Genomic DNA, 27,832 nt, shown 5'->3' on the forward strand with positions numbered 1-27,832 from the left:
CTCCCCAGGCCCACAGTGTCCAGCTCCTTTTGTAGGACACCCCATAGCCTTCTGGGGGTAACCAACCTCCTTCCTGCTTCCATCATCCTGAACTCATAATGGCTCAGGAGGAAGGGCCCCATGGCCTTGTGGATCTCAGGCTGGATGCCTCTGTAGTAGATGAGATGCAGCAGCTCCTGCTCCTCGTAACTCTGGGGTGGGGGAAGGAAGCAGAAGGTTTAGTCAGCTGGGAACCAGCAGGTGGGCTCTGAGGCTCAGTTTGCTTCCTGGAGCAGCCCCAGAGATCCTATGTGTATGAGCAAAGCAATGTGTACCTGAGTATTAACTGCGGCATTATATGAAAGAGCAACACCTAGCAACCAACTGGCTGCCCACCATGGAGAACAGGCATCCCTGCCTGGGTACCACACAGAGATCAAAGAGGGTGGAGGTGCATTTATGAGGCTTGATGCCAGAGAGGCTGATTTCTTGCTGGCTTAACAGCCCTGGGTGTGCACTTCTGGTGAAGGGCATCTCTCCTCCCCAAGAAGTTCAGACTTCTTCAGTCTGGGCTCCCACCATTCTCCAGGGCCTCATGTTCATCTGAACCAGCAGAAGGGGAAGTAGACAGTGTGGAGGGAACTCACAGGAAAGATTCAATGTGTGTTAAGTCGGGGGGAAAAAAAAGCCTGATACAGAACATATCTAGTGAGACTACAGCATGCCTAAGGCTTTTGCAAAAAGAAAAATGAAGTGCATGAATGTATTGGATATCCATTGTATACTACTGTGTTAATTGGTATGTCATAATTCACATGTATAATTTTAAGCCAATGATTCATATTGTGTATATTTACAAATATTATCATGCAGTTTTTAGTGTGAACTTGGCTCTAAGAAAACTTGAAAGGGAATGAATCTAGAAAGAACATTTCCACCTGCTACTTCACCCAGCAATAATTTCTGTGCACATTAGTATGACCTTAGCAACTGTTTGCCATATTGTGTGGAGTTGATTTTTACACCTAAATAATAATCATTTCTATGCAAAGGCTTTTCACTGAGCTGAGGAGCCAGCAGATCTGTGCTGGACTGTGTCTGTGGAAGGGACCAATGGCTGCAGGGTGCTGCTCTGAAGGGCCTCAGGGCCATCTCCTATCACCTCTTTATTTCATATTCCAACCTTAAAAGCATATTTCACATGGGAAGGCTAGTCTTTCACAATGAGATAAACAACCCCTCTTTTGTCCTTCTTGGGGATTTTAATTTATATTTTGTAGATGGCCTTGTCAAAGCTGTTTTAAAAGCAGAAAACATTTGCCACTGAGGCTCTGATCTCTTCATCAAACATCTGTTTCCTCTTCTGGATCTATCATTAGACTCCATTTCATAGCCTCCCTTGCAGTTAGGAGTGGCCATGCTGCCAGGATCTGGCCAATAGGATGGGAGAGGGTGTGAGAGAAGAAGCCCTTTCTAAGCAAAGGCCAGGAAAAACAGGTGGGTTCCCTCAGTACTATTTCCCCTTCAGCTGGATCACACGACCATGAGGCTCTGGAAATGGTGGGAGCACAGAGTGAAAGAAGGGGCCTGAACCCCTCGGAGGAGAAGAGATACCCTTCACCAGAAATGCCACCTGGGGCTCTTAAGTTAGCAAGAAATCAACCCCCTGGTGTCAAGCAAGAATGAGTGAGGCCTGTCCATTCCTAGTGCAGTCTACCCCAATGCCAATAGGCAGCTAAAGGCAAGACATAGCCAAGCAGGTTGAGAATGGTGTTCAGTGAGACCTACTCACTGTAGTGTCTCAACCAACTTGTCCTTAGACTGGGGCCTCCCCAACTGGGAGGATTACCAGAGCACCTGGAGACCTTTTAACATAGATTCTGGGCTGCATTCCCAGAGGTGCTAAATTAGTACAGCTAGAATTGAGCCCAGAAATTAATAAATCTTTTAAATTCCTCAGTAAACATGGAGACTCAGAAACTGCTGGTGGTTAGGAGTACTATGAAATTCTGGGACAGTAAGCTGGCTTCTCTATTTAAATTTTAAACACAAATCAATCAGTTTTATTTCTAGGAATATCTAAAAATAAAAGCACTAGTACAGAAGGCTATAAAGATGTTGATTGGAATACTGTTTAAAATAAAATAATTTTTATTAAAAAATAAAATCTCATCTCTCTGTCATTAGGGGAAATTTGAATAAATTATGTCCCATTCACATAGGAGGTGCTAGCATTCAGTATTTCACCTAGAGATTTGAAAGACACTTGACATAAAAGTAAATTGGTTACTTAAAATGCAATTTTATGTCATTTAAAAAGAGTAAGGTAGAAATCAATATTATAGAGGTGTAGATTTCTATCTATATATTAGATATATATAGTCTTACATATCTACATATATAAATATTAATAAAAATAAAGAGATCAAGATAAGATTTAAAAATATGTAGCTATATATAAATATGTAGGTAGATACAGAAATATACATAAGTCTATCTGCATATCTATAGATATGTACATTTGTATCTATAGATATAGATATAAAAGTACAGATAAAGTATATATATGTGTCATATATACTATAGACTCAGAAAGAAATTACAAAGATATATATATATGTGTCTGTGGTTTCATATCTATAGTTATAGAAATACAGATAAGATATAAAGATATTCTTATGGATAAACACAGAAAATATATGAAACATTCTACACCAAATTAAGGCCCCAGGAATCAGAACTAGAAGAATAAAGTGGAGAGTTGATATTTCAATTTCATTTTAAATTTTATACACCTGTATTCATCTTTGAATTCTTACAGAACATGGACATTACTCCTATAATTTTTTAAAAAATGAGTATTTTTGGCAAAAAGCAAAACCACCTTTCTGTTAGTTCAGGCTTGGGAACTAGTTGATCTTTCCTCTTAGTCCCCTGGAACCTCAGGAATGCACCTAATAGGGCCTCCACACCCCATCCAGTGTGCAACAGCAGTGTCTTTCCTCTCCTGCACCTGGTGGGAAGGCACACAGCCAACAGGGCCACCAGATCAGCCCAAGATCCTGTTCTTGGCCCAAACTAGAGCTTCTCAAAGTGGGTTCCACCTTCCACTAACCATGGGAAGCACTTTTCCAACAGGTTTCCATGGCCAAATACATCTGAAGGATCATTCCTCTTACTCTCCTCACTCCCGTGATTTCTTTCCTTTTTTTAAATATATTTTTTAGTTCTTGATAGACTTTTATTTATTTAAATTTATTTATATGTGGTGCTGAGAATTGGACCCAGTGCCTCACACATCCCAGGCGAGTTTTCTACCACTGGGTCACAGCCCCAGCCCTCCCCTGATTTCTTGAGCATGACCAGGATATTAGCACTGCCATGGTTCAGGGAAGTCCTAAGGCATACAGAAAACTGTTTAATCTCAATGTTTCCTAAACTAGCTGATGAGGAAACTTTTCAAACATCAACATTTTTCTCCCAGGGACTTTTGCAGCAAGAAGGTACAAGGATGGTGGTGGTTGTCACAGAACGTCCAGCATTTATAGTGCACATGATGCTACCCAGCACTAACAGCCAGGACTATTCCCTGAGTTTCCATAAGTGAGCTATTTCTCACCATGACTGTATGAAGCAGGTATTAGCATTGTCCTTACTTTATACATGGGGAGACTGAGGCACGCACTGCTTATATCATTGGCCCATGTCACATCACTAGAGGAAGTACAGGGTGGGGATTTGGCCCCAGGCCTCATGATTCAAATATGGGCTCTCAACCAGCATCAGGGATGCACAATGTCACCATCTGATCACCTGGTTCCAGACTCATCTCAACCCCTGTCCTTCCTCCAGAAAGATCCTGCACTTGGGTCTGATAAACCCTTGCTCAGTGCCTGCTGCATGCCAGGCTCTGCCTCGGGCACTGGAGATGGTGGTCACAGAACAGGGAAGAACCTCAGCTGAGGGGAGCTTACACTCCCTGTCTCTCTGGGCACTTGAAGATGATGGGTCCATGCAGGCCCATCCAGGTTTTTGTGGCCAAATACATTTGAGGGAATGCTCCTCTTACTTGCCCATGCCCTCAATTTCTTGAGTGGGATGGGGATATTAGCATAGAAAGGGTTCTGAAAGAAGTCCCGAAGAATACAGAAAACCTCAATGTTTCCCAAACTAGTTGACAAGGAAACTGTTTTCAAACTTAAATGTGCAGGCCCATGCAGGGTGTATTAGAACTTTTCTAGAATCCCTAAAAATGCATGCTTTATCTTCCCCATCCAGATTGTGAGGCTTGGGAAATAAAATGTGCTGAGAAACTAGACTGTAGAGAGAAGAAAAAAAAAAAAAAAAAAAAAGCCTTTGGAGTCAAGCATGCCAGGATTCAAGTCCTAGGTCTTTAAATCTTGTTAGCTGTGTGAACACGGGCAAATCACTTTGCCCCTGTGTGCCTTATCTGATTAATGGAAACAACCAAAATATCTATGTTATTAGTTTTAATCTTTAAGTTTTGAGGATGGAATCAGGTCACCTTTCTCTTCTGCCTGAGAAATGGAACTTATGTATACTGAGCACGTACAACATGCAATACTAGGTGCTAAAGACTTTACACTCTCTTCTCATTCCATCCTGTAAACAAATCCTCAGGATGCAGTAGTAACCAAACCAAGCATCCTTTCCCAGGGGCCCCAGTGTCCACTGCCCTCTTAGAACCCAGAGATAAAATTATCCACAATCTGTAGATGAGCAAACTGAGCCTGAAACCAGATATCTAGAAGGTAGGGATTTTCAAACTTCAGAGCCAGGCTCTGTCCCTGGATATTTCTGGCATACAGCAGGCACTAAGTAGATGCTCCTTGGAGACCACTCCAGCAATGGAGATGTACATGCACATCTGTAAAAGGCTCTGGAGAGGATCTGGTACTTCATATTGTCACAGAGCAGCTTCAGAGGAGCCCTGCAGGTGGAGAAAGGAAGATGTTTTACAAGAGCCACACATAGCCCATGTTTTCTGAAGAGGATCACAGCCATTCTCTGAGGGGACCGTAGCATGAGTTGCTGCGATTTCCATACAGCTACATTGCCCCTTCTTATCAGAACCCCAGTTTTCCTTTGAGGTATCACCTCTCCCATAAAGCTCTGTCCCTGTGGTCTGGATGGGACAAATAACTACCTAGTGCAGGACCCAGTTTGAAGTCATGGTGATTGGCTCAGAGATGGTCGTGTGACCCAACCTGGGACAATGAGAATCAGCCCTTGGGACTTTTGTTGGAACTACCAAGAAATGGGCACTTTTTTTTTTTTTTTTTAATCTCCTGAGTTTCTAAGCCAGGGAGATATACGTTCATGGCTGCTGGGAGTCTCTTTGCCATTGTACAGGGAGGGCCTGCCTGAGAGCAGAGAGTGGAACTAGCAAACAGGCAAGTGAAGCCAACATCTGAAGACACAGACAGGGCTTCCTATTTTGAGCATCATCCATCCAGATGCTGCTTGCATCTGAACTTCTCAGTTATGCCAACATGTTTTATTTTCTCCTTGAATCAGCTTGAAGTGGGTTTCTGTGACTTTCTCCAAGTGGCCCAGTAGAACCAAACAAATACGTGCTGGGATTCAGTTGGGATCACCGCAAAGCAGGTGACATCTCTAAACTTCCCCTTGCATGGCCGTTTCGGGTGCCATTTTGGCTAAGGGAAGAGTAAGTCCCTAGCATTGCTGAAAATTATAAGAATTGCCAAAGGAGTGCTTTATGTTCTTGCAGAGCACAGAATGGAACAATAGCCATGTATTTATTCTCAGGGTATCCCAGGGGATGCCCAGGAAAGCCCAGGGAAGGTGGAGAGCAAACACACCTCAATCTCCAGTTATGCACATGAGAAAATATTGTCTTTGTGCCTCAGGGTGGTGAGGTTGACTTGGTCAGGTTACAGAAGCACAGCATCACACCCACCACTGTTCCCTAGCAGGCTTGGGCTCAACAAGGTGGTGAGCTCTCCACCATGACAGATACATTAGCAAATACTATCAGAGTGTGTATTAGGGAAAGCAGCATTTCTCAATGGCCCATGGAGATGACAGGTGCAGCCTGAGACACTTGGGATTTCTCTAACGTGAATTCCTGGTCCCTCAAGAGACCTCAATCAGGATCTCTAGGAAGAAGTCCTGGAACCTGTGCATTTTGCACTTCCTCAGGTGATTGATGTACAATAAAATTTGAGAGTCTCCAGCTGCATCAGTGCTTCTCACACTTAAATGTTCACACGTGTGTTAGGGTGTTAAATACAGCTTCTCATTTAGTAGGTAATAAGCTGAGAATCTGCCCAGGTGATGCTGTGGGACCACTTACTGAAAAGCCAGGGGTAAGGAAGCTTTGAAGACCCGATGCTGGCCTCCACCCTTCACAGTCCCGTGCCTGAAGACTGGACACCACTAGAAAGAAGGCCAGCAAGGCCAGAAGGAAGGGATTCTCCCAGGCCAGGCCAAGCTAGGCCAGTGGGAAACTACACCAGTCTCATGAATGGGCTGAGTAGTTCCCAAGAGGAAAAAGTTCTGTGGATATGGACAGAGATGAACTTGAGATTTAACTTAGTGCAAGAAAACATTGAGTGTCATTTACTGAACATTGCCACGTGCCAAGTACCATGTGCTGGCCACTTTAAACCATTATTTGATTTGCTCCTCATAATCACATAAAGGAAGCATTTTGTAGGCATTTGTCTAAATATTATTTTTGGTTTCTTCCTTCCAAGCACATGGTAGGGCTGCAATTCCTGGTTTCCTGTGGGTGGTGTCAATGGATTGGAAGAGGACATTATAAGTAACATTTTTTGGTGGATCATTTGTTGTTGATTCAAGTCCCTCCAGACTGTGAGATGAACAACATCCACAGTGGCTGCCCTTTAGTGTGAAGAAAGCAGAGCTCCCGGCTGACCCATGATAGACACACATCATGCGTGATAAAGCAGTTGCTGTATAAAGTTATACTAAGATCTCAGGTCTATTTGTTACTGTGGCACAATCTTGTTTATCCTGACTGATACAGTGAGTAAGTTCCAACAGCTACAACTACACAAGGCCAGATTTTAATCTACCTCTGGTTGATTCCATAGCTTGTGTTCATTCCTCCAAATTTGGTGCAGGGCAAGAAGCGGGCATCCACAAAGCTCTGGGTAATCCTTCAGCCTCTTCCATGAACAGCACAAGTCCCTCCTACCTCTCATGGTTGCAGTCATTGGTTGAGCTGCCACCAGTTGAGCCACTCTGTGAACAGGACGAGCAGGAAGATTTCCAGGGGCTGGGTTGCCATGGAGATGGGAGGATGTTCATGGAGACATCCATCAGATCTTGGGGGACTGTGGTAAATAGAAGGGGCAAAAGAGCCTTGGTTAAATCTGTGTAGGTCATAAAAACCTCACCCCCAAAGGAAGCAGTTCCCCCCATCCTCCAGGCTGGCACAGGGAAAGAAAAAGACCCTGAAAGACAAAGTAGGAAAGAGCCATTTAGATCAGAGTGCAACTGAGGTCCTGGAGCCCACCTGATCCAATGAAAACCACCACAAAGATCTGGAGACTCCAGAAGATGGGCAGAGCTGATGATGGCTAGAGAGAAGAAAAGAACCAGGAAACCAGAGCCAAGAAAACATGCAGCCATGCCTCACCATGTTGTCATCTAGCTGTGCTCACAGAATGTGGAGGGGAAGAAAGGGAGCCTGCTGGGTGCTTCTGGGAAGGCTAAGGGAACGAGTCCCCAGAGATGGGCCTCCCAGGGAGCAGCAGGTGGTCCAAGAGAAAGGAGCCTGAATCCAGGGAGGAGGCAGAGCACTTAGGGCAAGAGACCAGTGGGTGAGGGAGAAGCGTGCTGGTGCTGTCCATGGTCCTGGGCCACAAAGGTGCTCCACTAGGTGGGTGCCGGCAGACTGGCAGCCCACAAAATCAGAAAGTTACAAGCCCATTCTGTATCTGTGACCTACTGAATTCACCTCCTGGAGACAAAGTCCTCAAATCTGGAATTTTTTTTTTTTTTTTTTTTTTTTTTTTGGTACCAGGGACAGAACCCAGGGGCGCTTAACCACTGAGTCACATCCCCAGCCTCCCTTTTTTATTTTGAAACAAGATCTTGCTAAGTTACTTAGGGCCTTGCTAAGTTGCTGAGGCTGGTCTTGAACTTGCCATCCTCTTGCCTCAGACTCTGGAGCTGCTGAGATTACAGGTGTGCACTACCATGTCTGGCTCAAATCTGTATTTTTCAAACAGTTTTGACACAGCAGCCACATTCCAGAGATCCTGATGTCTCACTCCTGGACACTAGTGATTCCTGATCAGTTGCTCCCAGGACACAACACTCAGTTTCCCTGATTTCCTTCTTTCCAAGCTTTATGAGAGCCATGACGTCTACGAATCTGCTGGGTGGTTGAGTACTTTAGACTTGCGAGCCATCTGGTCTATGTCGTAAACACTCAACTCTGCTATCACAGTGCAGAAGTCCCCAAACACAAAATGTAAACAGAGGAGCCTGGGTGTGTTCCAAGGCCACTTTGTTGATGGACACTGAAATGTGAACTCTGCATCTTTTTCACATGTCATGAAATATTCTTTTGATTTTTTTCACTCACTGAAACAAATAAAAACCACCCTCAGCTCATAGCTGTACAGAACAAGGCCAGATTTGGCACATGGGTCATGGTTTTCTTATTCTTATTCCAGGAACTCAGAGAGGTGCCCATTCCCCATATGCCACGGCTCCTGGACAACTTGTCCTATTTTGACTCTCCTTCAGCTCTATGGGGAGAGGGAGCTGTGGACCTGACCCACTGGCCATCAGAGCTCAGCACCCACTGGCATCTGTCTGGCCCACAGAATGTGATTCTTAAGGCCACACTTGCCCTCCCCATGCAGATTCACCAAGGAGATGGCCCAAAAAGGGCAGTGACCCCCCCTAGTCTGTTCTAGAAAGACATCTGCAGTTCCATGCCAGTCTCAGGGAAGTGCTGATTGGTTTAGCCCAAGTGGGGACAATCATGACTTCATCCCAGCCCCTTGACCCAGCAGGCTTCACCAACCAGTCCCTCCACTACTGGATCCACCATGCTGCCAGCTACCTGCTCCAGGGTGGACGGCTGAGGGCATCGATTGGTCCCTTCCATCCATCTCCCCTGGAACCAAGACTCAAATGACAACATGGCAGAGGTGGCTAGGACCCAGCCCCTGGGGAAGTGGGGAGCCCAGACATTACAGGGAAGCTGCTCCTTCAGGCCTGGTGTAGAGAGGGTGGTATTCCATCTGGCTCATGCCCACTGAGTGCCTGGCCACTACCAGCACGGCTGACCAGCAGGAATCATCATCTAGCCGGTTCCCACAGAGATGGGGCAAGCACTGGCCAAGATGTCAGGGACAACGTGAGAGACAAAACAAAAAAGCCCTGGTGAAGGGGAGGTCTGGGGTGGGTGGGACAGGGAGACAAGGCACAAGAACCAATTCCTTGGGGCTTGAACCATCCCCCTGCCCTGCTCTCCACAGCCCCCCACCCCCAGGCATACTGTGTTTGATTAGAGGACAAGAGAATGCTCATGGTTATCAAGTGACTAGTTCTGTGGGTGCTGGGCTGGGCAGTGCTCTGCCTTACCGTCCACAGTGACCCTGTCAGGGGGGCATCTGTTTGCTCATCTTGCAGAAGTAACTGAGCCTCCAAGTGATGATCTAATTTTGTTACCCTAAGACCCACCAGGGAGTAACTGGCAAAGCTGGACTTTTTAACAGAAGTCTCCCTTCTCTTTAACGACAGTCATCTCTCACTGAGTGCAGGTACTATCATTATCCCCTTTTATAGATGAGGAAACTGACGCACACAGAGCAACATGCCCAGGACCATCCAGCTAATGAGTGAAATTCCAAACTAGGAGGCCCGACTCTGAGCTCCAATCAGATCCCTGATGTCATTTTCCACTGGTTCCTGTCTCTCCTCCCATGGGCTCTCAACTGGGGCAGGTCTGGAGATGTCTTGAGACTTCAGTTGTCACAACTTGCAGGTAAGCTCAGTGGTACAGGCATCTGGCGGCCAGAGGCCGGGGATGCTGCCCAGCACCCCACAAAGCACAAGACAACCTTGCACCCAAAGAATCATTCAGCCCACCAGGCCCACAGAGCTGACAGTGAGAAATCCTGCTCCAGACTAGCGCTGCTCAATGGGAATGTGAAGCAGCCATGCGTAGAATCCAAAACTGCCGAGGAGCCACATTAAACAGGTGAAGACAGCTGCAACAATGTATTTTATTCAAACCAACATTCCCAAAATGTTCTCATTTCAACATATAATCAATATAAAATTATTCATACCATAATTCACATTCTTTTTTTTTTTATATAAAGACTTGAAAATCTGGGTTGTGTTTTACACCCACAGAACATCTCGATTGCACTAGCCCACACACTTCTCGAGTGCTTGGTTGGCACATGGGCCTTGTGGCCACCACAGTGCGGAGACAACCTCAGCAACAGAGGAGTCTGAAATGCCAGTCTCTGACGGTGGCCCTGTCCACATGCTCTGGAGTTTGTTTTTGCCTCCTGCATAAAGACCAGTCAGAAGCCAAGAGATGTAGACTAGGGTATATGACAGTGGGAGGGAGATCAGAAGCAGCTGCAGCCACAGCCTCTCCCCACAGGGTGAAATAACTGTCCTGTTGGAGCCAAGCACCTGCACATTTTCTCCACAAAGGGCCCAATGATACATATTTTTGGCTCTGTGGGCCACCTGAGCTCTGTCACAGTCACTGACCTCTGCTGTGGTGGCCTGACAGTAGCCACAGACACTATGTAAATTAATGGAAGTGGCCATGTTCCTGTAACACTTTATTTGTAAAATGTGGCCCACGGGAAAGGGTTTATTTCCTTCTGATGTTTTTTTAATTGGTAAACCCTGTGTGGCTCAGGCCCCTGAGAATTTCAACCAAGGATGGGGTCCCCATTACCAGGGCTGCCTCTGACCTTGAGGATGAAGAGGGTGAAACCACTTGGCCTCTTCCCTCCGTGAAAACAATATGCATGGGGTGGTGCTTAGAGACACAGGCTCTGGAGTCAGACCACCTGTGTCCAGAGCCCAGCCACGCCCCAAACCAGCTGTGTGACCTTGGATCTACTGCTTTACCTTTCTGTGCCTGTTTTCTCCTCTGTGCAACAGGGGAACAGTGATGACATCCTGCCTGGGAGGGCTGTGCTGGGGACAAAATGAATGAAGATAGAGCACAGAAGTGGACCTGACACATGTGGCACTCAGTAAGGACACTGGACTGTGACCTGAGCATCCACCAAGGATTGGGCCTGCACCTGGAAACCAGGCATTTCCCAAATCATCACTCTGAGTCCTCAGACTATGACCCTGGTGGGGAGTGCTGTCACCCTGTTCCCCAGATAAGGAAAAGAGACCTAAACAGGAAGGAGCACGGGGGTTTCCTGCAGTGGCAGAGCAGACTCAGTGGTGGTTCTTTTCTCGAAATCAGTGGTTCTCAAGCAGGGGCAATTTTGCACACCTTCCCACCTAAAGTCAACATGGCAATATCTGGAGACATTTCTTGTCACAAGTTGGAGGAATGTGAAAGGTTTGCTACTTGGCATCCAGGGTGGAGCCCAGGGATGCTGCTCTGCACCCTCCTGAGCTCAGGACAACCCTGTCCTATGAAGGATGCTTCCAGACATCACATCAGTGATGCTAAGGTGGAGGAGCCCTCCTAAATACACTGCTTCATCAGGGTTTCCTCAAAGGCAGAGAAGGACCCCAGTGCCAATTATTTGGGAGGTGGTACTAAGAAGCATGAACAGTGGGGAGGTGAAGTGAGACAGGGTAGGAAAGACCAAGAATAAGCAGGTTTCCACGAGGGGCAACTGCACCTAAATTCCCTGGGGAACCCTGAGGGGCTCTGCAAAGCACAGAGGCTTCAGAGCTTGCTCACCTGAGGGCGAGGGGCTGGGGTATCTATGCACAAAACCTGTCAGACAGGGGCTGGGGGATGCTCCAGGGAGACTGATTCCCTGACACTTCCAACATGCCTCACACATGGGAGAAGGGACCTTGGTGGCCAGAGGAACCTTTCAGGTGAAGAGACACTGAGAAGGGGAGCTGGCGATTAAACAACATGCCCAGCACAGGAAGAGCCGAGGACTGAGGGTGGGCACTACTGGCCTCTGTTCCTGCCACACTGACCCCCAACAGTATAACAGGGATCTCCCCAAAATTAACATACAGCAGCCAGCCTGGCTCCCAGCAGGAGCAAATTATTTGCTGGGTGAGAATCTGCAGGAAGCATTTCCTTGGAAGAGCTCCAGGGGATCTGGCCTTTCCCAATCGCGGGCTCACCAGTGAGGTGCTGCGAGGCCTTGTCAGTCTCCGGGGGTGGGAGTCCTGGTTCTTGGGAAAGGGAACAGAACCAGCTCGGTATCCTGGGGATTCTCACTTGCACAGACAGCCTTTTCAGCACTGGGCCAGAACAGCCTTGGTGCACGGCCAGGGCTACAAGAGAGACTCACTACCATGGGGAGCTAGGAGGAGTCCGTGGCCTGATGCTGGGCAGCCATGGCTGTGGTAGTGGCTCTGTAATGCCTGGGTGAGCTGGGAACACAGGGCTTTTCTCCTAATTGGCCATGAAAGAACATCATGGGTGAACACAGTTTACCCCAACAGACACAATGCCTGACTGCCAAGCCTGCCCCAGGCCCAAGGTGGTGCTTGGCCGTGGACCAGAGCCAGGGCAGTGGGGACCTGGCTCCACAAGCCCACCCTGCCAGGGAGAACATCTGTCCACTTTCCAAAGAACCTCTCACAGCTCAGCACATGGTCACTTATGCAAAGGGAGGCTCAGGACCACTGTCCATTAAATGGAACCAACGTGGCTGCAGAAGGTTAAACAAATGAGCTTAACAGAAGAGCTGTGATTCAGTAGTGGTTTAAGAGCCAGCCAGAGAGGCACACTGAAAGCCAGGCCCCATCTGAGTGAGTGCTGTTCAAAGATTCATTCATGGTATTCGCACAGCAGCCCGTGATCATGGGGAGCTGACGCTGGCATGGCATCTCTTCACAGCAGTCAGCATGCAGACAGCACGACATCTGCTGTCACCTGGGGGACTGTGCCGCTGGGGAGCCTCCTGGGGCTGTTCTTGCTGCCACTCACTGAGGGCTCCCATGTGCAAGACCCACCCCACATGCTGCCTCTAACCACCCCCATACCTCATGGAAGTTTTAGTCTGAAGTAAACCATTAACAAGACGCATGTAATGGCAGCTAACATTCGAGAATTTTAGGTGCCAAATGCGCAATCTCAATTAACCCTCTTAGCAACCCTGTGAAACGGGTGCTGCACACATCACTGTTTCACAGATGAGGAAACCGAGACAAATGGGTGGAGTGACTTGCCCAGGTTTAGCTGGGATCCCAAAGCCCACACCCCTGTCACTACCCCGTGTCGCTTCCTGTCTGGTGACATCTTTATGAGCCAGGTGGAGAGTGGTTATTGGTTCCCATATTTGGGGAGAGCTGAGGCTGCCAAGATCCCAGGTCCCCCTGCCAGATCTCCTATCTTCTCGTTCCAAACACCTGGGATCGTTTTCAGGCTCAGTTGGCAGGTGGATCCCTGGGGCCCAGGGCCAGGGCAGCTTACCGAATTCAGACTGCATGCCAGGGTAGATGATCCGGAACATGTAATCTGTGGCCTCCTCATCTTCCTTGTCTGAAGATGTGGACTTGGAGGAACCCTGAGGGCTCCACTTGTGCAGCTTGGGAAACACTTTGCCCTGAAAGGACATGTTGTAATGCAAGGACGCCCCTGTCCCCTGCACAGCCTGAGGGGTCTTGGCAGGGCATGCACGAGTCTGTGAAATCACATGAGGGCTCACAGGCAGCGAAGACCTCCCCAGCCTCCCCAAAGCCCCATGGCCACTCACCTTTCTCCATTGGGACCAGAGAGGTGGGTCCAGCTGCCCATGGGGGAGCAGCCCATTCTCCAGGCAGGAGAGGAACTGCAGGGAGTGCCTGCCCTTGGGGAAGCGGAAGGGCGGCCTCTGGATTCCATCCTGGCTGACCAACACCACTGTCCCGCCACTGTCCACTGCCACTGTGACTGGCAGAAAAGACCCAGTGGGAAGTCACTATGAGGCATGGTGATGGGCTCCCCGACTCTGCAAACACACATTCCCAGAGATGCCAAGCCAGACCCCAGGGCCTGAGGCTCTGGGCCAGGCCTGGGCCAAAGATCAGGGCAGATTTTACCCCTCCTGTGTCCCACTCCTCCTACCCACAATCCACCTGGCTGGAGAACTACAGGACAAGGTCAGGGACAGTGTGGCTGGGTCTCCCTAAAGCTACCCACCAAAGGAGAAGATGCCCTGAAACACCCACACTCCTCAAGAATCTGGGGCAAATATGACTTACTGGGGTTTGGGGTGTCCAATTTCACCCCTCAGGCCCCTGGCTGACTCTGGCTAGTATGGTAACATTCACTGTGTGGCAGCATAATACAACACAAGTATCCTCGTCTTGTCTGACACAGCATCCCTGTGAGGCTGATCCACTAGGGCGTATTTTACAAATGAACCCCAGGCTCGAAGAGGGTAAATAACTTCCTCAAGGTCACACAGATCTGAACCCAGGTCTCTCTTGTTCAAGACTTGAGCAGCAGTGCTTCAGACCTCAGTGGGACACAGACCACTTGCTTTCTAAAGCAGGAGAGCCATCTACTCCCTCTTACTGTATCTTCTAACTTTCAAAAACCACTACAAAGACCTGGTTTGAGTTCAGGCTCTGGAGCTTACGAGCTATGTGGCTTCATGTCAAGTGGCTTCTTCACTTCTAAAATGGGAACATGCCTATCACTGGGTTGTTGTACAATTAAATGACAGGCCTTGTCATTTTACAGAGGGGGAAACCCAGTCACTTGCTTGAGGTTGCACAGGTAAGAGGTTGTCCCACCACCTTGTCTCATGATGCAAATGAACAATCAGAGCTAGAGGCAGGCAGGGGATCCAAGAGGAATACCAGCCAGGCCCCTGCTCTCCTGTGGTCCCCACCTTGCTGTTGACAGTGCAGGTGGACAATCTCCTCCAAGCAGATGGTCATGGCATAGTCCCAGTAGATGATGAAAAGGAGAGAGGGCTAGGCTTGCAGGAAGCCCACCTACCTCACAGTGGGGAGGGGCTCTGGAAGCCAGAGGACCACTCCTGAGGTCCTCCCTTCTCATCAGGACCTACTCATCCCCAACCTGTGTTCCAGCCTGCCCAGACTTCCTCCTTTATTTTTGGTTCCAGCACCTCAATTATGGAGGGAAGCACTCTCCCCCAGCCCATGTGGCCCAGGTGGGGCAGAACCCACCAACTCTCTACCCCATAGCCCCAGCAATGATCACCAGACCCAGACCTGGCCAATTAGCATGATCCACTGTCCCGGATGGTACAGGATGTCCCCATGACCCAAGAAGAACCAGTGAGACCCAAGGATCAGAGTTACACCAGAATTGCTGCCTCTAGCTGAGCTGTTAGGAATAATGCTGCAATGGACATTTACGTACAAAGTTTTGTGTAGATAAAAGTTATCACTGCCTGGGTAGATCCCTGGGCATGCAGTTGCTGGGGCCTTGGGTAAGGGTGTGGCAGATGAATCTGCCAAATGGTAAAGCGGTTCTCCCACTTACATGCGCCATGCAGCAGGGCAGAGGCCTGAGCCAAGTCCAGCCTGACTCCAGAGCCTGATGTTTCTTCTCTAACACTAAGGAACCCAGCTGGGGAGTTTTGACCATGGCTGTGCAAGAGGAGGCGATGGCTAGAAAGAGACAGAAGTGCTCCTGTGCTTTCCAGACAAGGACTGTCCCCTTGATTGTCATTGCCTCTTGGTCCCAAAGAGGGACCCTTTTCATCTGAAGCCCCTGGTCATCTCCCTTCCCCACACTCCAACCTCATGTTTCTGATTCCTGCCTGTTTCTCTCTTCCACTGAGGCCCAGGCTCTGCATGAGAGTAACAAGGGTAGCTGGGGTTCAGAGCTCAGGAAGGTGGAAGCCCCCAAGGCCAGGATGGTGACCTTGAAGGTCCAGATTCAGTGGGAACTCAGTGCATCAGCACCTAGTGGTGCCTGTTTACAGAGGAAAGGATGATGTGGAAACATGGAGCCTGAGGGTGGGAGCAGCAGCAAGCGGGTGAGGATGTGGTCAGTGTCTTTCTCCAAACACCGGCATCACGGGTTTCCTGCCCACACACTCCTGGCCTACAGTCCAAGGAATTAGCAGGGTCCCAGGGCTGTTTAGAGCTTTGCTGTTAGGAAGGACATGCTTTAGGATTTGAGAAGCACTTATTAAGCCTTCAGGGAATCTCTTGAATCTGGGGAGACCATCTTGTCCAACTCCCTCCCTGGAGAGAAGGGGGAAACTGAGGCTCAGAGAGGTGGAGTGGCATACTCTGGGTCAACCAGCAAGGGATGGTTAAGCGAGGATCTATATTTATGTCTACTTAGTTATTCATTTTCTTCCCCAGGATAATATGAGCTCTGAGATGGTAAAGGTATTGCTGTCCTTTGAATGAATAGCTAGTTCCCTGTGTCTAGTACAGTGCGTAGCAGGGAGTGGGGCTCAGTAAATATTTAATGAGTAGATTGTCCCAGCACCTACTGTGTGCTACAATCTGTGGCTGGTGTCAGGAATCAGCTGTGAGCAAGGCTGGGGCCCTGTCTTCAAGGATCTAAAGCTGGAGGGTGAGGTGGTAGATAGAGGAGGGTGCACAGGCTGGTCATGTGACTACGGTTTGACAAACACTAGGAAGTTCGAGTGAGCCACACTCATCTGGGAGGCCAGGGAAAGCCCGATTCCAAGGTTCAAGATGGAGAGTTGAGTTCCAGGCCAAGGGCCTCTCCTCAGCCCCTACACTGTTCTTCATTAGAAACTCCAGAGTCTGGCAGGGACAGAGTTACCCAGCCCAGTCTGGGACCTCTCCCTGACCACCTCTGAGAACAGGTGGTAACCTCTGAACAGGAAGTGACCAGCTGAGAAAATGTTATGAATCACCCCAAGACCTAACGTGGACCACAGTGAACTTGATAGTATGTAGAACACAGCAGCATCTGAGATGCTAAAGCCTTCCTGAGCCTCCTTGGTGGCTGTGCTCAGCAAAGCCACCTGCAGCCAACCTTGGGGGTGGGGAGATCTACCCAGTGCAGTTTTGGTCATGTTTCCTGAAATGAGTCCTTTTTTTTTTTTTTTTTTTTTTTAAGATACATTTAAAAATGCATATGAAATCCATGTGGTCTGCAAGCTTCTTCAGAATAACATGTTGGGGTAGGGGCTGGGGCACAGGAACTTGTGTCATGACTATTTTTATGTTACAAGTTCTTCACCATAAAAATATTTTTAAAGAAAATTAAAAAAAAAAAAAAAAAAAAACTAGAATCCGAGGGCTGGGGTTTTGTCTCAGTGGGCTTGCCTGGCACAGGTGAGGCACTGGATTCAATCCTCAGAACCACATTAAATTTTTTTTAAAAATAAATCTTAAGTTAAAAATAAATCTTATGTAGATTCAGAACAGCCCAAATCACTGCTTCTCCTCCCCACCAGCGGCCACGACACCTGAGGCTGGATTGACAGACTCGCTGCCTCAGCCCCATGGTGCCCTTTGCTCTTCTTTGCAGGAGGGAGCCAGTCACGTGGCTCTTTTTAGTGTGAGTCCAAAGCTACTGCAGGGCTGTATGGTTGTATGTATCGTGGGTACGAAAGAAGAGAGCTCTGGGGACCAGAAACCCTGCAATCACTCCCATCCCCTTTCATGGAGTGACGAGAAAGGGTCGGCAGCAACCAGGGATTATCTTGCATTAGCAGGCTCTGTGGGTCTTTGTAAAGCTGTCCCTCTCTGGGTGGTGGTCAGGGGCACTGGCTAACCCCCAGCTCTAACCCTCTTCTAGTTTCTTCATCCTCCTGAGTCTCTGAGCTTACCCTTCAGGCCACAGCTGCAAGGAGGCTGGCTAGGTCACCATAACAACCAGGTTGAGTGGCAGACAGGGCAGGGTGCACACCTCTGCCCCCCAGGAGGGGCATCTCCCTATGCCAAGGAGAGTAGATGGACTCAGGAGACACACCGTGGACCCAATATCCTACCTCTTCTCATAGTCCAGGTCCCCCATGGACCCATTCATCAGCTGGTTGGGCATCCACTTCAAGTTCATGATGTCAGCTGTCTGGTGTAGGGACAGGTACCCAGGTACAGCCTCCATGTCATCCCTCTGCAGAGAGAAGAGATCAGTCCTGGCCATGGTGGTGGAGGACATATGGACAAAGGTCCTGACCATTTGACTCTAGGATGCAGAGCCGAGTTATCTGAGAAGCTGAAACCTTCCAAAGCCTCCTTGGGTGGCCATGCTCAGCAAAGCCATCTGCAGCCAACCTTGTGGATCAGAGAGTTCCACCAAGTGCAGCCTGAAAGCTGCTCACCCCTGACACCATCGCACTTTCCCTCCTGAGGCCTAGGGGTCTTTAGAACCAGGAAGGGGACTCTGTCACTCTTAACATCACCCTTTTCAAATCAGGCATTTATCTGGGCCAATCTTAAGGAAGAAAGAGATGGCAGTTGAGCTTTGTGGCCCATTCCCCAGAAACCTGCTCCCCAAGTATCCCCAGCACACTCTGGGCCAGCAGTCAGATCCTCCACCTCCCCAGACTTGCCCAAAGGACTTCTTGCCTGCTTTATTTTATCCAAGTAGGAGGGATACGGCAACATCCCTCAAATATGAAGGAGGCAGCCCCTGCACCAAATCTACCTCAATGACAGGCAAAGACTCACAACTGTTTACTGATCACCAGATACATAGGGAGCTCAGCTTGGTCCTCACACAGCCTCAGTTGAGCCAAGCACCCCATGGAGGAGCAGCATTCCATCAATCCTAAGATGCACATTCTGTTCCTTTCACATTTTAACCTTCCTAAAATGGGGACATAATTATCCTTGATGAGAGCTCACAACCCTGAGGCAGAGGTGAGTGCCTGAACTCAGATTTGGGTGTATCTGTTCTCACTTCAGGTGAGTTTTGTGCACGGTTATTGTGCATGAACAGGATAGCTTCTATTTTAAATGCCTTCAGAGAGATTAGTCTGTGATTCAGCTTTGAATTGAAAAAAGTTACGGTGACATCGAGAGGCTGGGAAAAGAGCAGCAGAGTACTAATGTGATATTGGTGAAGCAGGCACATTATTCACCCCTGCAGTGATGCCTGTAAGTCCAAATTTCCTTGAAAAATAGCAAGTGAGTGCTTGAAGGGACATCTGACCCATCCCAGAGATGAGAATGCATGTTCTTGAAGAATTGCTGCACTTTCTTGGCTCATTGGTCGGGGGCACCAACATTTTTGTGTAAAGAAACAGAACAGTTTTGGCTTTGTGAGCCATATAGGCTTGGCTGCAACCGAACTCTGCCACCATAGCCTGAAAGCTGTACTAGATAACATGTAAACTAGGGGTCATGGCTGTGTTTCAACAAAACTTTATAAAAACAGGTAGAGGGCCACATTTGGCTCATGGGTTATAGTGTGTTGATCACTTCTCCTGATGGAATAGAGAGCAGCATGTGGAAAACTTAGGGCATCAATGACTCTTAGTCAAAAGTGATACAGGAGATTAAACTCTGGACTGTGAAGACTTTAGGAATATCAAGTAATGTACCAATTACACTTTCTCTGGTGTGTACTTGGGAAGGTGATGTATGATTACAAGATAAACAAAAAACCTATGTTTGATTAGGTCTCGAAGACCTAATTCTAAACGGATAAGGGGAAATTGTGCAGTGAAAAAGTCCTGAGTGTAATCTGAATAGCATTTTACAAAAGAAGGCACATCTTGAAGCCATGGCTTCTTGCACTTGAGCAGACAGGGTCTCGTGCCCATGGTGAGGCAGATACTGTGGCTCAGAGGGAGGAGGAGTTGCCCAGGGTCACCCCGTGATTGAAACTGTGCCTACACAACTGGGATGGCTGACAGTCTGCAGAGCTTCCTCCCAGCAGAGCCCAGACACCATACTGACCCTGTAACTCAACAGCCCTGGAGAGAGGGGACAGCCAATGGAGACACTGCACAGGGCAGGAGCTGCATGTGCCCCACTCTCCCCACATCCCTGGAACCTGGCCAGCCTCTGGGGCACAGAAGGTGACTGATGAATGGCCCCAGTTGGCCTGAATTCCAATCATCAATCTGTCCCCTAATTCACCTGTATGGGACTCAGTTAGGAAGAGAAATGGGTGGGTACAAAGATGCATAGATGAACACTCACCAGCTGAACCAGAACATTGTTCTTGCCATAGAGAAGGGTGGCTCTGGAGTTCTGGTGCAAGGACTCCACGTAGTCACTGGCAGAGAAGGATGGCCGGTCATCCATGCTTCCACTTGAATGCCTCTTCTGGATCTGGTAGTGTAGCTACCAGATCTGGTAGCTCCATTCCACAGATGGCCCTGGATTGACCTTCAGGACCTCTACCCTGTTCCCTGCTCCCAAGTCCCTCCCACAGCCCCACCGCCCACCCCACTCACACAGAGGGCTGGCCGCTTGCTGGGTGAGTCCTGCCACAGATGTGAGCTGTGGATGTGGTGCCTCTGGACCAGCTCATCAGCCGAGGGGTTGGTCCAGAAGTGGTCCACAGTCTTCATCTTGGTGTACTCCAGAGCAAGGGCCCCACTGCAGAGCACACGGGGCTGGAAACCTGCAGCCCAGAGTGCCGCCCTCCCTCCCAACTCCTGCAGGCTGGGCCACTCATTTCACTACCCCTCCCCTCCAGCCAGCTAGGAGGCCTGAGTCCTGCAAGCAGGAGACCAGAATGAGGCCCTGGGAGCAAGAGGCAGTGAACGGTTTTCATGGAGGAGGGTGAGGGGCCCTCAGGAGGTACCTGAGACCCCAGACCAGATGGAACTCAGACCACCAGACCATATACCCAACAAGGAGGCAAGGATGGGGCCACCCACAGGGTCCACCAGAAGAGCTCCTTCTCATAGTATTTACTAGAAGAGGAAAGGACACTTGGGTTTGGATGGAGGCCAGCAGAGGATCACAACTTCCAGCTTGGCTGTGTTGCCCACTCACTGCAAGAGCTTTGGCTGCCCCATGTGTAGAATGGGGACCATCGTCATATATGTCAGAGGGCTGCCAGAAAGACGTTTGAGCAAAACAAGAGATGAACAGTATTCAGCATGGAGTGTGGTTTGCATCTGCTTAACACACTCTGAAGACAGCCTTTAGGAGCAACAGGAGTCACGAGCAGGCTAGTTGGTTCCACCTGCTTCTACCACATCTTCTGGTGAAGACAGGAAGTCCTGAAAGGCCCAGCTGATGTCTGCCCTCCTATCTCTGTGCAATAAAGTGCTGCTTAACTGCACTGTGCACTCAAAGGCCGTGCTAACAGGCTTTCCAGCCCTCACAACTAATGCTGAAAATGCTGCCCTTAGATGCTCAGAAAAGCCCCTCGAAATCTGGCTTTGCCAAGTATATGGGACACCATCAATATAAGGGTCATGCAGAATGTTTCTTCATTTGTTTGTATTACATACAGTGTAATGGTTTCCAGTTCCTTAAAAACTCATGCAACCCCAAAACCAACAGAATTTCAAAGTTGGAAAGGACCTTGTTTTGGCCTCCCAGGGATGTTGGGTTCAGAGAGGGTAAATGACTTGCTAGAGGTGACACAGGTCAGGTCACTCCATCTGCAGGCCCTTGCTAGCATACAGCAGGGGGTGATGCACACAGGATCTAGAGTCAGATAGACTGCATGGGAGCCCAGTTCAGCCACTTTCCACCTTGCTGTGGCCCCCTGGGAAGAAACCCAGGGTCCCTTCATCCTGCTCTAAATGAGAAGCCCCTGCACTGGTATTAAACATCCAAATTCTCCCAACTTTTTAAGCTAGGCTTGCTCAGGGTTGAACATCCAGGAGGCATGTTTAAAATCACTTTCAAATATACTTCATTGTCAAAGGGAAAAAGAAAGGCACTTTGTGCATGAGAGTGCAATTCCCAGGATGGGCAGCCGGTAGAGGCAGAGTAGATGCAGGCATCTGGCCTCTCACCTGCTGTTTTTCACAAGGTAATGCACAATTTTGTCCAGGACTTTCTCGAACAAGGCGGTGTGGATCCACAGGTGCTTGATGGCGAGCAGGGACAGGTTGGGCAGCTTTGGCAGCTTCCAAGAATTTTCCTGGAGGCCCTGGATCTGGTTTCGCCTTTAAGACCAATAGGGAAGAAGAGATCCAAAAAGGAAATCCACAGGACCAGTATGCAAACAGGAAAATGCTCATTCTCTCTAGAAAATGAAGGAATGGCAGTGAAGCAAGAGCCCATAGTGCTCCAAACCAGTGGGTCAAGTGTTGAAAAATGAATAATACCCAGTGAGTGTGGAGATGTGGCTAAACAGAGGGTTTCAGATGCTGTTGACAGGCAAGCCAGCCTCTGACCTCCCTCGCTCCCTCGCTCCTTCCCTTTCTCTACTGGAATGAAATGCTGACCAAGAGTCTTGGACTATGAACCCTTCAGAGGCTCCCCAGTGCCCCTGTGGAAAAAAAAAGTCTTCCCTGTGACTGGCAGGTGCTCAGTGACCTGGTCCCCTACTTCTCCAGTAGCCCCTTACTCTACCCACCTACTCCATGATGCACACAGAGCAGTGAGCAGACTCCAGAGGCTGTCAGGCTCTCTGGAGCCTTCCACAGGCTGATGCTGCTTCCTGGCTCTCCCCTCACCCCATTCTTGGGAGGGTCCCTTCTCACCCTTTGGGTCTCAGCAAGGCTTCTCAGGAAGCCTGTAGAACAATGCTGTCCTTTGCCCCTATGCCTGCTCCATTTTCTGTCTTCCCCCCCATACTATGATCTTAAGAATATGGACTAAGCAATTTAACTTTAAAAAAATAAAATACTTGCTGAGAGTCGACCAGGAGGCAAGCATGGGCCTGCATTGTGTCTGTACCTCAGGGGCCTAGCACCGTGTCTGGCACACAGGGAGTGCTCAGTGATCATGGTCATGAATGAGTGATTGCACAAGAGAATGAATGGTTCTCCCTTACTGTCTGGCAAGGGCATCTCTGATCCCTCCCTAGGGAAGACCTCACACTGTGAAAGGCCCTGGATATCCAGCTCCTTAGGAAGTTATCTGAAAATATCCAGGAATTCAGCAGGTGAACTGGAAGGAACCTAGAGACCATGTGCCCGAGAAGTCCAAACAGGAGCTGGAAAATCCAAATTCAGAGCTCTGCCCACCATATGGTTCTGGGGCAGCCCTGGGCAGGCAGGGCCTGCAGGGTAAGGGAAACAGGTGGCTGTTTCTCAGTGAAGTGATCAGCCTATGAATTGATGACAAGCATAGGGCATGCTATAGTTTGGATCTGAAATGTTCCCCAAAGGTCCAAGTGTCAAAAGCTTTGTGTTCAGCCTGGTGCTACTGGGAGGTGGGGAACCTTTAGTGGGGGGGGGGGGCTGGTGGAAAGTTTTAGATTATTGGGGGAGTGCTCTCAAATGGCACTGTGGGATGTGGATCTCTTCCTCCTTTTTAGAAAAACTTTTTATTTTTTCATCCTGGCCATAAAGCAAACAGCTTCCACACCATAGGCCAATAATGGGGCCAAATGGTCATCAGACAAAAACCTCTAAACTCTGAGTCTAATTCAACCTGTCCTCTTTTTAAGTCAATTATCTGAGGTATTTTGTTGTAGTAACAGAGAACTGATAGACGTAGAGTAAGTTTGTCTCTCCCCTTCCCTTCCCTTGCTTGTGACAGACACAGTCAATCAATCCACACACATTTTTCCATGAGGCCCAATCACAGCTTCAGAATCCTTCATGACACAGTCTATGGGAGCCACAGGCACAAATTGGAGTTAAAACCCATTTGCCTTCTCCACCCAGGCCCCAAGTTGGGGGTTGGGCTCTGTATTCAGAACAGGCCATGTAGCACAATCAGTCATAAACCTCCCCAACTCGTTAACCAGGCATCACGATAGGTGAGTGACACACCTCCGCCTTCAATAGCGGCTTCCAAGACAGTTTTAATCAAAGGCTCCAGCAGCTGGTCCCTGAAGGCAGAGAGCACTCTGATCCTTTGAGGCTTTGCACTGAGAACAGGGTGTGGTCCCAGCACCAACTGCCTCAGGGGCATTTTCCAGGTGCTAGATACTGCCCCAGATGCTGGGGACATAACAGGATGACACGGATGTAGCTGCCTTTCCTTGTGGCATTCAGAGAGGTAACAATCAAGTTAACAATAAAACAAGAAACAGCTAATTCCTGATGGCAAGAACAAGTGTGAAGAAAGCAAACAGGTGATGTGAAAGAAGGTGGGGTGAGGGCTGGAGTGACAGAGCTGGGGCCACGGAAGACCAAGCAGGCGAGCCTGCTGAAGGAACAGCATGTGCCAAGGCCCTGAGGCAGAAAGAGACTGGATGGTCTGGGGAGCAGAGAGCATGCCAGGGGCTAGGGAGGGGCTGTCCAGCCTGGTCCCCACACTCACATGCTCTCAATCAGCTGCTCCAAGTCCTGGACTTTGCAGCTCAGCTCCTCGGCTGGTGGAAATCTCTTGCCCACCTTCATGAAGAGAGCTGCGATCTTGTTGCTGCACAGGAAGCCAGCCATCCACTGCCACAGCCCATGCAGGACACAGGCCTCCACTGCAGCTGTGGGGACATGGTGGGCAGCAGCACTGACTCTCCTGTCCATGTTCCCAGCACCCAGCATGGCTTGGAGCTTCCATCAGACACAGGCTCCTTGGGCAGCCAGTACGCCTAGCATCACCTGCCTCTGGCCAGCCTTACAGGAAAACACGTGTGCACCCCACCTGGCTGGCTTCACTCTCTAATGAAGTGAGGGAGCGTAGTGGATAACTCACAGTCATGGCTAAGGCTGGTCCACCTCTATGCAGGTCCTCTGCCAGCCACTAACCAGCTGTGTGACTGGGAAACGACCTCCCCTCAGTCCCTCTGCTTTCTCACCTAGGAAGGGCAGTAGTGTGAGCATTAGCCTCAGAGATGCTGTTAGGAGAGGTGAAAAGCACACATGGGAAGTATTTAGCAGAGCCAGGCACACAGTGGGTGCTTTATGAATGCCAACTTCTACCCCTTTCAGAGGGAGAGAGATGGGTTATAGACTGCTCACATCTACCTGGGCCAAAGAATATCAATATCATTATCATCATTATCACCACCACCACCACCACCATCATTGCTACTGTGAATGTAGTACAGTTCATGTTTATGGGTCTCCTTTAAACTCTGCTGGAGTTTAAAGAAAGGAAGGAAGGAAAACTACCTCCACTTTCCAAATGTGGACCCTGAGGATCAGAGAGGTGAACTGAATTGCTCAAGGGCACCCAGCAAGTGAGTCAGGATTCAAACACAGGCTGAGTTCAAGGTGAGCCATAAGTCACACTGTTGAGGATTTTGTAGCAATCTTCCCACTTCTGACTATGCCCAGTCTCCTCAGAGCAGGACACGTGGATTATATACCCTGGCCTCTACTGTAAACTCACTGTGTGACCTCTGGCAAACTACTTTCCCTTTCTGGGCTGAAGTGAGCCATTCTGGGAAACTGGCCCTGTGCAGGTCATGCTGACAGCCTCTATCTTACTCCTGGTGCTTCTGGCAGCCCTCTATCTTCTCACCTCCTCATGCACAGGTATGCAACAGGTATAACATTAATGCTTACTGAAAAAGTGAGTATATAACAGCAGCTATTCCTTACTGGGCACCTGGGGGGATGTCAGATAACTGGGAAGGTTTACCTTACCTAACTCTTGAGACGAAGCCCATGAAGTAAGAGCTCTAGTGAACCACACAGGGTGGAGAGCTTGGCCAAGGTTCTGTGCAAGCAGAAACAGGGAGAAGGTTGGGGTTGATGGCTCGTCTCTGTTTGAGTCAGCCTTTACTTGTGTGAATCAATGTCCAGATTGTTTTGCCCACTCTGCTCATGCATTTAAAACATTATGGGTAAAACTCTTTTTACATTCTGAGTTTTAACTTATACAGACAATATTTTCCATGTGCTTATACTGAAATAAGTTAATTTCAGGTTCTGTGTACAATGTTTGATTCTTTCTGGTGAAGGCTCTGAGGACACTGGATAAAAGCACCCTCGATGGGACTCTTCAGGCCTCAGTTACTGCCATCTGATTTCTCTCACATGGAAACTTTGGTCAGTTAGAGAACTATCATGATACTTTTTATCACTTTCTATTTCTCTAAGGGTTTAATTGATAGGTATGTTGGCAAGTCTCCATGTGGACATGTATGTTTTCTATTTGCAAATAAAAATGTCCAGGAGAAAATAAATAGTTATATAAATGTAATAAAATATAAATGTTTTACATAAACATAGATAATATTCCCAATGCTTATCTGTACTTATACATATGTATTTATGTACACATATGTAAATACATATATTCATATATACACATATATAAACACCTGAGTGTATGTCTGTGTGTATTAAATAAACATATTCCACTTAAAAAATAAGTTCTTGCCCAAAGTCACCCAATAAGAAGAGGCAGAGCTGGGATTTGAACCCAGGTCTGCCTGGGTGAAAAGAGGGTGAACTGGGGCTCTGGCTCCCTGACATGAACGTGTTCAGCACATTGTGGTGCCCCAGCCATCTGCCCAGAGCTGGTGGGCTGGCCAGGTGCCTTTACTCAGGCACCTCCTGGGGGTCAACGTCACAGGGAGGGGGACTGGAGGACACCTTCACCAGGAGATGCTCCTGTCATTACAGATGAAACTCTTGAGGAGGAAGAGAAACAAACTCACTGTGCACACGCACCGATGAGCTGAGTGCTGACTTCAGGCTCACGCAGAGCACCTATATCCAGCCACTGTCAAAGCACAGCACGAGCCTGGCAGTGCCGTTATTTCTGGAACCTTATGAGCAGAGCAGGTTTAGGGAGAGAAGTCTGAGTCATGCTCTGCACCCCAGGCCTGCCTCCTTTGCTGAGCTGGCTGGCCATGGTCCCTTGGGATGTGTCAGCAGGGACTCTTCATTCCCTGTCTTTAAAAAGTCCTCGTCTACACTATCCCTCTACCTTGCAAGTTCATGGGCAGAGTGAGAAACTGGAACAGAGATCGCTGCTCAGGTGCATGGGTCTATGTAAGGCATGCCCACATGTAGGGCAAGGTGATCCCCCAGTGCAAGCCAGGGTGACCTCCCCACAGGGTGCAGAAGTCACTGTCAACTGGTTCTCTCACTATTCTGTATCTCCAGGTTCTCCAATTGAGTCAGGATCCAAAATTAACTGTGGAGTCACAAAACATGATGTGAGAAGTCTGGCTCAAAGAACTGCCTTTCCTGAGGCCACGCCCAGAAAAGAAACTTTCCAGGCCACAGACAGGCCACCAACTCACCACAGAAGGAGATGATGTGGCTGCTGTCTTCGTGGACAAACTTGCACGTGACCGCCTCTTCCATGATCTGCTTCACCTGCAAGGCAGTGGGGAGAGACCAGTGCCTCCAGGGTGCAGCTCCCCAGAAGGCTGTGCTGCTCCCCAGGACCATTTGCAGGCCATTTTGGGAGCACTCTGGTAGTTGCTTTCCTTCCACATCTTTGTCACCTGTCTTCAGTAGGTTTGTGACTTAGTAGCTACCTGCTTCCCACTTTAATTATTTGCATGGACTTTTGCACAGTGGGCTGCTGCTTCTCTCAGATGTCACACCAAATGTCCTCTCCTTCCCTGACCACAACCTGTCCCTTATCATGGCCCTTTCAGCGTACTTACCACCCTCCCTGTCCTTTTTCTCTACTGGCTTCTGTCCGCATCCTCCTTCCAGAATATAAGCTCTATGAGGGTATAAACCTCTCCTTTTTTTAACTGTGTTATAACCAGGACATAGTAGGTGCTCAATAAGAA

General features: G+C 48.7%; 1 protein-coding gene and 1 long non-coding RNA gene across 2 annotated transcripts in view; one reads left to right on the forward strand and one right to left on the reverse strand.

The window, feature by feature from the left end:
- Positions 1 to 27,344, forward strand: part of LOC306652354 — a 908,127-nt gene extending 880,783 nt beyond the window's left edge. The window contains exons 2-3 of the long non-coding RNA XR_013761378.1: positions 9,751 to 9,994; positions 27,189 to 27,344. This is a non-coding gene — a long non-coding RNA (uncharacterized lncRNA). The remainder of the gene's footprint in view (positions 1 to 9,750; positions 9,995 to 27,188) is intronic.
- Positions 4,195 to 27,714, reverse strand: LOC306652353 (small G protein signaling modulator 1-like). Its single transcript, XM_079125303.1, is given in 14 exon segments — positions 4,195 to 4,930; positions 7,184 to 7,322; positions 13,613 to 13,745; positions 13,896 to 14,059; positions 15,018 to 15,085; positions 18,081 to 18,205; positions 20,242 to 20,373; positions 20,499 to 20,635; positions 20,638 to 20,643; positions 20,897 to 20,944; positions 20,947 to 20,963; positions 22,023 to 22,175; positions 24,448 to 24,610; positions 27,329 to 27,714. Coding segments are annotated over 14 exon segments (1,605 nt in total). The 5' UTR covers positions 27,480 to 27,714; the 3' UTR covers positions 4,195 to 4,761.
- Between the last annotated feature and the right edge of the window lie 118 nt (positions 27,715 to 27,832).

This window comes from Sciurus vulgaris, assembly GCF_902686455.1.
Source record: "Sciurus vulgaris genome assembly, contig: HiC_scaffold_178_arrow_ctg1, whole genome shotgun sequence".
Lineage (NCBI taxonomy): Eukaryota > Metazoa > Chordata > Mammalia > Rodentia > Sciuridae > Sciurus > Sciurus vulgaris.